Genomic DNA, 14747 nt, shown 5'->3' with positions numbered 1-14747 from the left:
AGCTTCTGCCAACCTAGCAGTTCGAAAGCACATAAAAAATGCAAGTAGAAAAATAGGGGCCACCTTTGGTGGGAAGGTAACAGCGTTCCGTACACCTTTGGCATTTAGTTATGCCGGCCACATGACCACGGAGACGTCTTCGGACAGTGCTTGCTCTTTGGCTTTGAAATGGAGATGAGCACTGCCCCCTAGAGTCGGGAACGACTAGCACATATGTTTTACCTTTAGAGATAGAAGTTCACAAACAGAGTGGCTACATTAAATGGTCCATCCTGAATTCTACACCAGCTCTTTCTCTTCAAGTGTAATATACAACAGGATCTCATATGAATGTGGTCTCCAAACAGATTCATATAGTAAGTTGTAGCTTTCAGATTTTAACTTGGGGCTTACTACAATAAGTACAAAGCAAATAAGTCAAGAAGTCAGCAGAACTGTCTTTGTTCCGACATCCCACAATCTATATTCCATGTTCCAGGTAATTTGGCTACCGTATTTTGTACTAATTGTAATTTCTTCTTTTAAAATTTCTTAATTTTATTTTAATACAGACAATTCATCTTCCATTAAACAGTGTGTCATCTGGGTACAAATGTCTTGTGCAATAACAATTAAATTTACAGCCACATTTTGTTTCTCCACTCTTAACTTAATACTGATATTCGTAGCATATCTAATACTGTGACAATCCTCTTAACTTATTTAATTCTATTGATATATTTTCTATATTTCACTAATCTACTTTTATTTCTAACTTTCATATTTATTCTCTAGCCATCGGTAGAATAGTTCCCATACAATATTGAGTTTGTTCCTTCCCTTTGATTGCAAGGGTCAACCTATTCATCTCTGCACATTCTAACATTAGTCTAATGGTAACTTCTGAATATCCTTTAAGGAAACAGTGCAAATGAGATGGGGTGATTATTTATTAGAAGACATAGTGGATGGCATTGCAGAAAGATGAGGCATTATTGTTGCAGAATAAGAAGCAATGGATGGAAACTAATCAACGAGAGAAGCAACCTAGAACTAAAGAGAAACTTCTGGACAGTGAGAACAATTAATCAGTGGAATAACATGGTTCCAGAAGTTGTGGGTGCTCCAACACTGGAGGTTTTAAAGAAGAGACTGGACAGTCATTTGTCTGAAATGGTATAGAGTTTCCTGCTTGAACAATGGGGTTGGACTAGAAGACCTCCAAGGTCCCTTCCAACGCTGTTATTCCGGTGGGTCTTAATTCATTTAGACCAGTGGTGGGTTCCAAAAATTTTTTACTACTGGTTCTGTGGGTGTGGCTTGGTAGGCGTGGCAGGGGAAGGATACTGCAAAATCCCCATTTCCTCCCAATCAGTTGGGACTCAGGAGGCAGAGAATAGATGGGGGTGGGGCCAGTCAGAATTTTTACTACCGGTTCTCCGAACTACTCAAAATTTCCACTACCGGTTCTCCAGAACTGGTCAGAACCTGCTGAAACCCACCTCTGATTTAGACCACTGTGAAATGATCAGGAATTTTCTCTCTTTTCCTGTTCCTTGTGCATTAATGAGCATACCGAAAAAGCTCTGTTTGGTTTTTCCAGCGTTTCTACTTCTCCAATGTGGAGTGGAATTAGTAGATGCTAAATTTCATCAAGATTCTACTGGGGTTATAATGATAAGTCTGTTATATCTACATTTTGCAATCTTGGTTAAACTTAGGCAAGAACCCACACTGTATATCGGACGTTAATACAATTGAGCGAGTCCACAGGTACTTCATGAGAAGAGTCCTCCATTCCTCTGCTCACAACAGAATCCCTTATGCCAGGGGTCAGCAACCTGCGGCTCTGGAGCCGCATGTGGCTCTTTCACCCCTCTGCTGCGGCTTCCTGTCACTCAAAATATGCGTCACAACCGCCAATGTGCGACACCCGCTGGCACGCAATTTATTGAGCTTTTCAACCCCCGGTAGGGCAACCATGGATAAATCCAAGAAAAGAAAAGTTTCAGAAGAAAACAGAACTTTTAATTCAACTACATATGCTAGTTTTGTGGCCGCTCAAGAAATAAGTCAGGCACGGGAAGCGTTTTGTGGCTCCCGGTGTTTTCTTTTCTGTGGGAAACGGGTCCAAATGGCTCTTTTGATTGTTTAAGATTGCAGACCCCTGCCTTATGCCACCAGGCTTGAAATTTTGGGATTAGAAAACTTTGAACTACGCCGCCTACTGTCTGACCTAATCACAGTACACAAAATCGTCTGCTACAATGTCCCATCTGTCAATGACTACTTCAGCTTCAACCGCAATAATACACAGGCAAATAATCAATACAAACTCAAGGTAAACCGCTCCAAACTCCATTGCAGAAAATATGACTTCAGCAACCGAGTGGTCAACACCTGGAATGCTCTACCTGACTCAGTTGTTACAGCCTCAAACCCTTACAGCTTCAACCTCAAACTGTCCACCGTGGACCTCACCCCATTCCTAAGAGGTCCATAAAGGGCCGTGCATAAGCATGCCTATCGTCCCTGTCCTACTGTCCCCAATTGTTTGTACTCATTTCTAGTTCATGTCTATGTTCATATTCATACCTGCTATCTTGTACATGTTTGACAAATTACGTAAGTAAAAATAAATAAATAAATAAATGTCAAATGGATAAGTTGGTAACAATAAGTAAAATCTTGCTTTTGGTTAAATTAGTGCCCAGTTTACGATTATTAATTCTAATCAATATTCATATTTTATAACCCTTCCAAGAGGAAAAGCGAGGGGTGAACATTTGTATCCTGCCTTATTTTTACAAATTATTACTTTTAGAAAAAACTCAAGGTGGCAAATCTATCCGAAACACCTTTTTCCTCCTAGTTTCTCCACCACCACCACCACCACAACAACAACAACAACAACAACCCTGTGAGGTGGATTGGACCAAAAATTCTTCAGGAAAAAGCTATTTCAGTCGTGGTGCTTAACTTCAGGGGGCCGAACTGGGAACCACTCAATAACCTTTCGTTGCAGGTAAAAACCAGAGAGGTTCTCAGGACTTTGGATGTTATTTTTCTTAGCTGCGATTGAGCCTGCTAATTAGTTTTAACTTGGTTTTGTGGCCCAGTAGTAGATTTAATTACTGTTATTATGGCATTGGATGTGTATGTTCTCTAGCTAAATGGCTGGTGTGTTTGGAAAGTTAAAGGGTCTGTAAATCACCATGGGGGGAGGGGGGAAGAATTTGTTTTAAAGGGTGGTCTTATAATTTAAAGGAAACCTACATAAACACGTCGGGAGAATTACAGGTTGCAAAACACAGGTGGTCTTTACAATCAGTTGCAGCAATTTAGAGTGGCATAGAGGTCTTCTAGTCCAGCCCCCTGCTCATGCAGGAGAATCCATAACCAGGGATGGCTAACATTTATTTATTTATTTATTTATTTAATTTGCCACATAGTATATATAAGCATAAGCATGAAATAACTATACAATATATATGCATATATATAAGCATAAGCAGTTCTGCCAACCTAGCAGTTTCGAAAGCACGTAAAAATGCAAGTAGAAAAAATAGGGACCACCTTTGGTGGGAAGGTAACAGCGTTCCGTGCGCCTTTGGCGTTGAGTCATGCCGGCCACATGACCACGGAGACATCTTTGGACAGTGCTGGCTCTTCGGCTTTGAAACGGAGATGAGCACTGCCCCCTAGAGTCGGCAACGACTAGCACGTATGTGCGAGGGGAACCTTTACCTTTACCTTAAGCATAAGCAGTGGTGGGATTCAGCCAGTTCGCACCACTTCGGGAGAACCGGTTGTTAACTTCCTGAGCAGTTTGGCAAACTGGTTGTTGGAAGAAATCATTAGGGCAGAGAACCGGTTGTTAAGTTACTTGAATCCCACCACTGAGCATAAGTATGTAATAACTATATTAATTGGATACAATCAAAGGGAACATTAGGACAGGAACGGTAGGCACACTGGTGCTCTTATGCACGCCCCTTACAGACCTCTTAGGAATGGGGTGAGGTCAATAGTAGACAGTTTTTGGTTGAAGCTTTGGGGATTTTGGGAAGAGACCACAGAGTCAGGTAGTGCATTCCAGGCATTAACAACTCTGTTACTGAAGTCATATTTTCTGCAATCAAGATTGGAGCGGTTCACATTAAGCTTAAATCTATTGTGTGCTCGTGTATTGTTGTGATTGAAGCTGAAGTAGTCTTCAACAGGAAGGACATTGTAATAGATGATTCTATGAGTTAAACTCAGGTCATGTCAAAGGCGGCGGAGTTCTAAATTTTCTAAACCCAGGATTTCAAGTCTGGTGGCATAAGGTATTTTGTTGTATTCAGAGGAGTGGAGAACTCTTCTTGTAAAATATTTCTGGACACGCTCAATTGTATTGATGTCAGAAATGTGGTGTGGGTTCCAGACAGGCGAGCTGCATTCAAGAATTGGTCTAGCAAATGTTTTATATGCTCCGGACCAAGTGCCCAAAGTGCGTGCATGCAAAGCCCCCAAATGCAATGTGCACATGCGCCCCAACCCCCACGCCTATGCCCCTTTGCGAATGCACATACGGCCCTTGCATGTGCACACCCCATGTACCCTTCCCCCATGTGCCCCACCCCCCGCATGGCCCCAAGTGCCCTACCCCCCACGCATGCATGCACGCCCCCCCACGTGCTCCCCACCCCACGCATGCGTGGCAGAGACCCGATGACCCACTAGCCGGCAGGAGGCACATGCGCATGCCTGGTGGAGCTGAACTGGGGCAACTGCTCGCAGGCCCACAAAGAGGGCGGTGCATGCCACCTGTGGGACGTGTGCCATAAGTTTGCCATCACGGACCTATACTATTTATATCCGACGTTTAGCTGCTATAGGTGGTCCCCGACTTACAGCCACAGCTGAGCCCAAAGGTTTCCTGTTGCTACGTGAAACAGTTGTTAAGTGAATTTTGCCATCATTGTTAAATGAATCACTGCAGCGTTTCAGTTAGTAACATGGTTGTTAAGGGAATCTGGCTTCTCCATTGACTTTACTCGTCGGAAGGTCCCAAAAAGTGATCCCAAGACACCGCAACCGTCATAAATATGAACCAGTTCCCAAGCATCCAAATTTTGATCACATGACCAAGGAGATGCTGCCGCGGTCGTATGTCTGGAAAACGGTCATAAGTCACTTTTTTCCAGCCACGTTGTAACAGTCACTAAATGTTGTAAGTCGAAGAAATACCTCTATTCAAAGATACAACGGCATTGAAAAAAAGTGGCCTGTGACCAGTCCTCGCACTTATGACCGTTGCAGCATCCCCCACGGTCACATGACCCCAGAATATGCAATGGTGATAAATACATGCCAGTTGACTTCTAAAGAATAAATAGGTTGCAGCGCTTCGTTGATCAGATGAACCATTTGGCATTTTTCATTCTGCCATTTCTCTCTCCTGCACAACTGATGCCTGTCCTAACTTTCCTTCATTTAGATGCTCAACCTTAAACTGTTTTAAGATAACCCTGGTTGAGTTTGCACGATCCTTTCAGATTCATCTTATTGAGCAGATCAGAAGTTATTGAAGGGATGTGTCTTCTCTTGCTTTTTGGTTCTTAGGCAGTTTCAGAAACTGGACATTAAGGAAGATAAAGGTAAAGGTTCCCCTCGCACATATGTGCTAGTCGTTCCCGACTCTAGGGGGGCGGTTTCATCTCCATTTCAAAGCCAAAGAGCCAGCGCTGTCCGAAGACGTCTCCATGGTCATGTGGCCGGCATGACTAAACGCCAAAGGCGCACGGAACGCTGTTACCTTCCCACCAAAGGTGGTCCCTATTTTTCTACTTGCATTTTGGCTGAACTTCCGGAAGGCTCAAAAAAAAAAAATTTTCTTCTCATTATCAAATTCAGTCCTTAATATTCACTCCTTAGCCTCAGCAATAGAAAAATATTAACACAGAACAAGATAGTTAATTTTGGAAAAACAAAACACAGCAATTTATTCCAACTTATCTTGTCTGCCGGCTCGGTCAACCCACGCTGTAGAAACTCCTTAATTCAAGCCGTTTCAGATGACCTACCAGTTTTAAATTCAATCTGCTGGGCTGTTAACACTTTCAGTTCATGATTTATTAACTTTCATCCATAACAGTGCATTCCAAACGGCATAAATTCTCATAAATCTTCATTAATAAGCCCTGTGAAGTGAAGGAAAGGTCCTTACCCCACCACGGTCATGGCCACGCCCCTTCTACTTGCATTTTTTAGCTGCTTTCGAACTGCTAGGTTGGTAGAAGCTGGGACAAGTAATGGGAGCTCCCCCCCATTACGCAGCACTAAGGATTCGAACTGCTGAACTGCCGACCTTTCTGACTGACAAGCTCAGCGTCTTAGACACTGAGCCACCATGTCCCTTATGGACATTAACAAAGATGGATATAAATCCAACGTCAGAGCCAAAGTAACAGTTGCACACCGAATGGGATCTACCCGATTCTATTAGACTAAAAGGTGGGTCGTAATTAGAGGGCGAGGGGTGGTTTTTTTTTCTGAAAAACTTTCTGAATGCTCTGCATCGGGGGTCCATTTGTTTTGCGAAGCTCATCATTTTAAAATCCCCCATTCCCAATTCATAACAGGGTTATTATCGGAAGCGAAAGAGAGGTTGTAGGGCTTAGAGATCGCTCTGTAACAGAAAATATAAAAAAGAAATAAATATGAAAATCTGATAGAGGTCAGAAAACTGTAAAGATTAGCTACCCAAATTAAATTCTCAGTTCTCCCAACGGACCTTAGGAAGGTATAATTGATTTCTGAAGGTTGCATTTAATGTTGCAGGCTGAAGCGCACTTCCCTTTCAGTTTTAATTCAGTTGGTGATATTTCAAACTAAGCCATCATAAAAACGTTTACAAAGGTTTACCTGCGTGCCTACCGTCCCTGTCCTAATATTCCTTTTTACTTACTCTTTTCATCTATCCAAATTATGTTTATTTTTGATGTTTAACTTTTACCTGTTATCTTATATATGATTGACAAAAATGAATAAATAAAAATAAATAAATAAAATATAGATGTTCTAAAAATTAAAAGGCGAATCTTTACCTTTACCTTGGTTACTTGCATGACCTTATTTCTCTATAGGAGTTGGTCTGACCGATTTAAACACGCAAAGAGAAGACTTAGCTGTTCCATTTTCTGTAAATCTAGAGCGCTAAAATTCAAAAGTGCTGCTTTTCTATAGTAGAACTAGATCTTTGAAATGGTTTCCTATTTCCTATTGGGAATTCAGTCGGTTTCTGACAATATCCACCTTACAAAAAAAGTTGAAGGCAGAACTATGCCGAAGGATGTTTTGTAATGATGACTCACAACTGTTGTCATTGGGGCATTTTAGGTACTTGGTGATATTACATGCTCAAATTTTACTCTTTGTTGTAAAGCCCGGAGAAACAGTTTAGATTGTGGAACAATATACATTTGGCAAACTTTCCAAACTCTTAAATCAGGCGCCTCAAGCAAACTGTACATTAAGAAATATACAAAACACAATGATATCTGATATTTTCAATTAAGGATATTCAGGTCACAGCAGAAAACAAATGCAATTAAAAGGAATGAAACTTCTATTTAAGACAGCATATTCAGGTTGTATTAAGCAGACTGCCATCCCAAAGAAAAGAAATTCACTAGATCATTTCAAAATTCAGCAGCATACCTGCAGAACTGCAAATGGTAAAAGAAAAGAAAAAAAATTACTTATTCTGATCAGTTTGAAAATAAACAATATGGTGAGGTTAATCAGGAATTTATGCAAATTGATTTATATATAGCTTTGTATGAGCCTTTAGTGGCATCAAGTTCAAAGAACTTTCTTTCATTTTAGCACAGCATATAGGGCCCTTGGAAAGCATGATTCCCCATTACATTCAAAAATAGGGACAGGAAAAAAATTGTGTTTCTTGCAAAAATCTGTCTACTTTTCTAGAAGAGCTTGCTCCTATTAGAGTCCAGACAACTATCAGTAATGATTAAAACAGTTTAAGTGCACGGAAAGTAAATTAGAAAGCTTATATTAAGAAGAACATCACCAATTAGCAACTTTTTTTCCCTTTTAAAGAAGATCTGGAAATTTTTCAGACATTTAAACCAGAGAATGTGCTTAGCATTGCTAGAATTTGCTTAGATTTTTATAGGCAGAATGCCAATGTTATCCTTGTTTAAATACAAAAACAATTACATTTGACGGGACGATATCCACCATGCATGGTGTCCATATCTTGCAGAGACTTGTCATTAAAGAAAATTAAAAAGAATTGCTTAAATATTTGCTTTTGACCTCACATCAGCTTAAATATATGTAAATGTAAAACAGATTCTGACTTGAAACCATCCGGAGCTATATCTCCAAATTGCTCCAAAACACTTTTAATTGATTATGTGCCATCAAGTTAATTTTAAATCTTAACTCATAGAAATTTTCTCTATGATGTTTAAGAAGGGATTAGTCACATTGGTTTCCTACTCTGTAGTCATTCCCATTCATAAACCAGTTTCTGTTTGCCATGAGTCAAGGTTTATTTGAGTCTTATCTCAGCTTTTGTTCTTATACAAGTCAAGGCCAAGAAGATGCATAATACTCTTTCTTCCTATTTTTCTAGTTCCAATTAAGAATAGTTCTAATTCATTCTAACTACGTAAGTTCATTTAGTTAGGCAGGGATAGTCAGGTCAACTCAATGTTTATTACAGTCAAAGACCAGAGCAAGTTAAAAACGCTTAAGGAATATCTACTTAAAAGATTCTAGACTAAAGTAACAAATAAAACCCATATTAAAATAACAATTTGTGCATCTAATCTGTCAATTGCACCCAAACAAAATACAGTATGGCCTAACTATAATATAGTATCAATCCATAAACTGTGAGGCCCATAGTCTTTAAATACCAAAATGCAAGAGAGTGATAATACAATTTGCTGTGTTAAACTGTGTAAAATAGGGATGATGAATTAATCACCTGTTTCCGATGGATTTCAGTGCTGCTGTGCAGGGATATAAAACCACATTCTCCCTTTGGATCAAATAAGTTTCTTTCCTTGTTATTACCAGATTAATAAACAATGTGCATGTCTATGTGTTTGGGTGCATGTATGTACAGCATGTGTGCATTTGTTTGTGTGTGTAAGGAGAGACGCTATATGCGCCTTATTTTCAATTACTACTGTATATTTTATTCATTCGTTCATTCATTCAATTTCCGCAGCCAGCCATCTCAGCCAACTCTGGAAGGCTTACAATTTCTAAAATATAGAACAGTTCAAAACCACTTCAAAATAAATAGCCTTTTAAAGATTCTAGTAAAACTGAACACATGGGTTTTTCCAGATGCCAAAGTGAGAATCACAAACTCCAGTGAAATGTTAACGTTATTATGCTAAGCATCCTTAATCGAGCCATCTTAACAAAAACAATTCAGGAACTGGAAATCACATAACGACAGCCCTGGAGCTAGCCAAATCTGATAAAAGTTAATCTTAAAATGACTTTTTCCTTCTATTTTGGAATGTGGCAGGGAAATTTTAGTCTGAGAAAAACCCGCTTCTCTCTCTCACGCTAAGAATCTCTCTGCAACTGCAACAAACAATGTTGAACTAAAATGTGAGTGAATAAGGTTATGAACATTTATTAACATCGCCATCTCTTCCCAAGCCTGCAAGACAGAAATGCATCCAGTCAGTGGGTGAGACGTTTACCATTACTCCGCTGGTGGAAAGTGTACAATTATGGATAAACGGGTTTTGTTACAAAACTCCATATTCTACATTTCTGTATAATTATAAATGTACATCCATGGGGTCTAAAGCAGTGACGTGACCAAATGAAAACCACCACGCTGCAAATAACAAAAGGATATAGTATTATGACTTCACAACACTTATTTTGTTATATTGGCATCTTTGTAGTAAAGAACAGACACCTACACTAAGGAGCTCTAAAACCAAAGAAGCTTTTTATATCGCAGCTTTCTTGACATAATAGTTAAAGGAAATCCTATAGTTAAAAGATGCATGCAAACGTTTAAGAATTCCATCTTTTGATGTATTTTTATCATTTCCAAATAGATGCAAACATGCATACAACACATTCGATAATTGAGGTTTTGGTTTATATTGTTTGTGTTGTATCATATTTGTCTTTTTTTTAAAAAAAATATTTGTAAGCTGCCCAGAGTAATTGGTAGTCAGGTGGCCTAAAACAGTACAAATAAACCAATCAGATTTCACTGCCAATCCTAAAAAAGCTTTAAGCACATTTTAAAAAGAAAGGAGGAGTGCTAGAATCTGCCACACCAAATAGAGAGAAAATTCATTATACAAACGTTATTTATATGTTATATTCCAATTGAGCCACTAACTGAACTTTTAATTTTTTCCTTGCACACTTTTACTTTGCTAGTTTCTCTGCTTATCCATTGATTTTGCAACCTTCCAGTTGAAACTCTGGGTAGTGAACATAAAAACAACATCTTATGAGATGAGCCATCATGTAAATATGATTAATCCGTTCATAATTAGTCAAGCTTCATTTTCAGGTTTCTATTTTCTTACTTCAGATCATTTCTCGAAGAGAGGGAAGAAGAACGGACCTCATCTTTTAAATATTAGAGTTGGATTTCAAATGCATCCCCGACTTCCTACCTTCTTCCATCCCCACGAAGGAAACGAAAAAAAATGAAATTAGAAAGATTGAAGTGGAGCCCTTCCAACTAATCCACTTTTTAAAATGGTCCAAATTTTAGAAGAGGAGAGAAAACAAATCTAAAATCCTTTGACCAAATGCGTTGTTTTGTTAAAACAGCCAAGATGGCGGCATATCTCAGGAACTGTAAGCATCCATCACAGGCTAGTTGAACTTAAAAAAAAGAAAGAAAGAAAGAAAGCACGGGACCACACTGCACAGATGATAAAAGCAGCGCAATCCAGTCATTCTCAAAGTATGGAATAGGAATATTGGGTGAGAGCAGTGGTGGGATTCAGCCAGTTTACACCACTTCGGGAGAACCGGTTGTTAACTTTCTGAGCAGTTTGGCAAACTGGTTGTCGGAAGAAATCATTAGGGCAGAGAACAGGTTGTTAAATTACATGAATCCCACCACTGGGTGAGAGAGAAATTCCCCCAGGGCTCCAGCACAAGTTTGAAAGCTCAGAATATTAAATCTCTGGTCCCGGTGACCGAGTCAGATTGGATCCTGCAACATTATCCTGGGACACGTATATTCTCCTTCGTTTGTATGATAGGAATAAGCCATTTCCCCCTAATGCAACAGTCTTCAGGATGCATTGTCCAAAATATTAAAGAATAATTTTAATAATTAAAGAATAATTGCAATCCGCATGCCCTCCAATGAGTTCTCATTTGTCGCTAACAAGTGCTATGAGTTTTCTGATCCTTTTTCACTTTTTCTCACATGCGTAGATTACTAGAGCCTGATCACGAATATTTCTATTGTCATTAAAGAATTTTTTTTTAAAAAAAAGACTTGGGCTATCCAAGTCAGGTCATATCTCTGTAATTCTGGGGAACCCCCTCTTCCCCCAATTGAAATGTGTTTAGAGTGGTTCTTTGCAGGTGTGTGAAACAAGTCGTTTTAAGCTCAGCCCCAGCACTGCTACATCATGGAGAACTGGAAGTCTCTCAAAAAAATGCTCGTCGCTTTCACAGCTTCTTAACGTGCAAAAGCTACCTGGGTCCACAAATGCGACATTTTGCGTGTTCTGGAAGTGTGCAAAGAAAAAAAAAAGCAAGCCCTCCCATCATCCTTTCACAAGACCCCAAAGACCTGGCACTTCTGGTTGGCCTGGAGCCTAAATATGGAGAACTTCCAACCTCTGGAGGTGGCTGCTGGATTGATGGTTGGACTCTACCTATTCTCCCTCCTCTTCTTCCCTCCCATCTTTTTGGGTTAACATATTGATGTCCTTATTTCTCATTGCGCTTCTTCGTCATCGTTTGCTCTCTTATTATTCTATTTCGGTTTACACACCTGTTATATTTTTCTTCCTTTTTGAAAAAAAAAAATTACTGCAAGCCACCCAGAGTAGCGCCACAGCGAGATAAGTGGAAAATGAATTTAAGAAACAAAAATCTTTGATGCCGTATAGGAGGATTGTAAAAGAACAGCGAAACCTGGATGTCATTCATCTTCCTGGAAAATAATATAAAAGGGAACCTGCAAAGCTCAGTGGGCAGGTGTTTAAGGAAGACCCCCCTGGGAAATCCTTACCCTATAGAGGCTGCTTTAAGATGTCACTTTCCTTAGTGACTTCAGGGATTCAAATAATAATAATAATCCAGGAAGCCTCTTTTGCCACTGCCCAAAACCCCCCAAAAGTCAAGAATTAACTCCACTTTAAAACTGAAGCTTCTATGATATTGCAACCCTATTTTATTTCTTTTGCAGAAAACGCTGGGGTTTCCCTTCCTTTAACTCCACTCAGGATGCAGCGGTGGAACCAAAAAAAAAAAAAGAAGGCTCCCAAACATATTATATAAAAAAGTAACTTCATAGTAAAATGTTTAGCTTAGTTTCGTGTCCGGAAGTGACTTATTTCTATGGGTATGAAATTAAATCTTTAAAAGCCCTACATAAGCCTTTTTTATATAATATGTTTGGGAACCTCGACTTGCCCACCCCCTCTTTTGCATCCTCAGAGGAATAAATGAGAGGAAATCCTTCCCCCCCCCACCCATGACTTCTGACATTCTCTATTAACCAATGAGTTTCTTTGCCTTGAATAAAAATTAGGTAGGGCTTAGCTATTTGTGATGCCTTGGGGATAATTGCCCTTCCTTCACCTTCCCCAAAAGGCAGCTGGAACAAATGAATCCATTCCCTCTCCCACTTTCCCTTTAGAACTTTTAATTTTAATTAAATTAAAATTTAAAAAAATTTTTTTTAAATTTATTAGATTTTTTTTTAAATCCCACCTTTATTACTTTGTAACTAGCCCGAGGAAACACATATACCTAATCCTCCTTCCTCCTCTTATTTTCCCTACAACAACAACAACCCTGCGGGGTGGGGTTGGCCATAGAAAGAGTGCCTAGCCCAAAGTCACCCAGCTGGCTTTTCTGCCTATGGGCAGCACTAGAACTCAGGGTTCTCCTGTTTTATAGCGTGGGGCCTTAACCAAACTGGCTTTCCAAACGCTTAGAAAGTGTTTATTAGCGAACTAGTTAGTTAATAAGAACTAGTTTAGTTAATAATAAGTTAAAAAGAACTAATTTAATTAATTAACTAGGTAGTTAATAAGAACTAGAACTAGTTCCAAAACTCTCCGTTTTTTAAAAAAGTTTAATAGTTAAGCAACACAACTCTAAAAGGGGGGGGGACTCCACACGTGCGCAGTCACACAGCACGCTTCATCTGATTCCTGAGTTAATTTATTCCCTGTATTCGCCCCACTCGTGGAAGTATCGTGGGCGAGACTCCAGGCTTCCCCCATTCAAGCCGGTTAAGTTAACCCAGATGCGACCGCTCAGGTGGAGCGAGTCGTGTGAAGAACCCAACGACTCGCGTCTCATCCCCCCTCCTGCACCCAACCCACCTACCTACCTTGGTGAACTGGACCTCCAAGTTCCTTATGGGATGAGGGAGGGGCCCAGAAGCCGCCTTCTCCGTCTGCCCGTTCTCCAGGGCTCCGTTAAGCGCTGCCATCCCGCACACGAGCCGGTCCGAGATGCTGCTCCGCCCCGCAAGACGCGCCGCCGAGCAAGAGAAACCCAAGCCGCCCCGCCGCGCTCTGCCTTTAAGAGCGCTTCGCTCCGGGGCTGGTGGAGGTGCGGAGGGGGGGGAGAGAAAGCGGGGGCCGGGCTAGAGGCTTGGCCAGCTGCTATCCACGCCCACTCGAGTCCGGGCCGCGCTGGACCAGCTGCAGGTGAGCGGAGGATGGCGAGCCAGCGCCTGTTCCTGCTCCGGGCGGCTGTCGGAAGAGGCGAGAGCAAGCGCGCACGCAGGCATGGCCAGGCGGGTCCCTCGGTGACTCCAAGCGGAGCAGCTGTCCAGTTGATCCCAGCTGCGGTTCCCTGTACTCTCTCTCCCCCCCCACCATCCCTTCCACTTCCTTCCCCTTCCCCAAACAATGCGGGTGATTGTGCCAAAAGCTGGCTTGGGGGTGGCCAAGAAGGGATGGGAAAGAGTTAAGGTTTCCCTCTCCCCCCCCCCCACGCTTCTTCCTCTCCGTTGCAACGGGTGTGTGTTGGAATTGGGGGTGGGGGGGGGGAGCCTGCAAAGCGCAGACGTCCAACGAAAAAAAACCAGGAGAGAGCGAAACCTCGGAGGAGATCAGCTGCGTTACAACGCGGCGTTCGAGTCTCCGGGTGGGAAGAGAAGAGGGGCTAGCTACAGGCGGACTCCTCGCGAGAAGGAATGAGCTCACATCAGATTAACACTCCTAATCAAAAACGGCCCTTGGACGGTCCAGTGTTCTCCTGGAACATAAACATACGGAGAGAACATCACTGCATAACTATTTTCTGCCAAGGGCTGATGGATAGAGGAAGGAGCGCTGGATGTTGGACATCCTCTGTGTTGTGCACATTGTGTTCGGGCTCTCAGCTTTCGCCTTCCTGCCTCCTCGGCTCTAGAGCACCAGTGTCCAACCCTGGCAACTTTTAAGACTTGTAGACGCCAACTCTTTAGAATTCTAATGCAGCCCGGCTGGCTGGGGAATTCTGGGAGCTGAAGTCCCCAAGTCTTAAAGTTGGACACCCTTGGTTTA

The 14747-nt window shown here is 41.3% G+C and overlaps 1 protein-coding gene across 1 annotated transcript in view; it reads right to left on the bottom strand.

Moving 5' to 3' along the window:
- Nucleotides 1-14067, bottom strand: part of ALDH1A3 (aldehyde dehydrogenase 1 family member A3) — a 61419-nt gene extending 47352 nt beyond the window's left edge. The window contains exon 1 of the mRNA XM_058155913.1: nucleotides 13583-14067. Within this exon, the coding sequence (XP_058011896.1) occupies nucleotides 13583-13684 (102 nt within the window). The 5' untranslated portion in view covers nucleotides 13685-14067. The remainder of the gene's footprint in view (nucleotides 1-13582) is intronic.
- Nucleotides 14068-14747: the final 680 nt, after the last annotated feature.

Source organism: Ahaetulla prasina, chromosome 13 (assembly GCF_028640845.1).
Source record: "Ahaetulla prasina isolate Xishuangbanna chromosome 13, ASM2864084v1, whole genome shotgun sequence".
Lineage (NCBI taxonomy): Eukaryota > Metazoa > Chordata > Lepidosauria > Squamata > Colubridae > Ahaetulla > Ahaetulla prasina.
The sequence above is the reverse complement of the archived record's forward strand: the minus strand, read 5'-3'. Positions and strand labels throughout refer to the sequence as shown.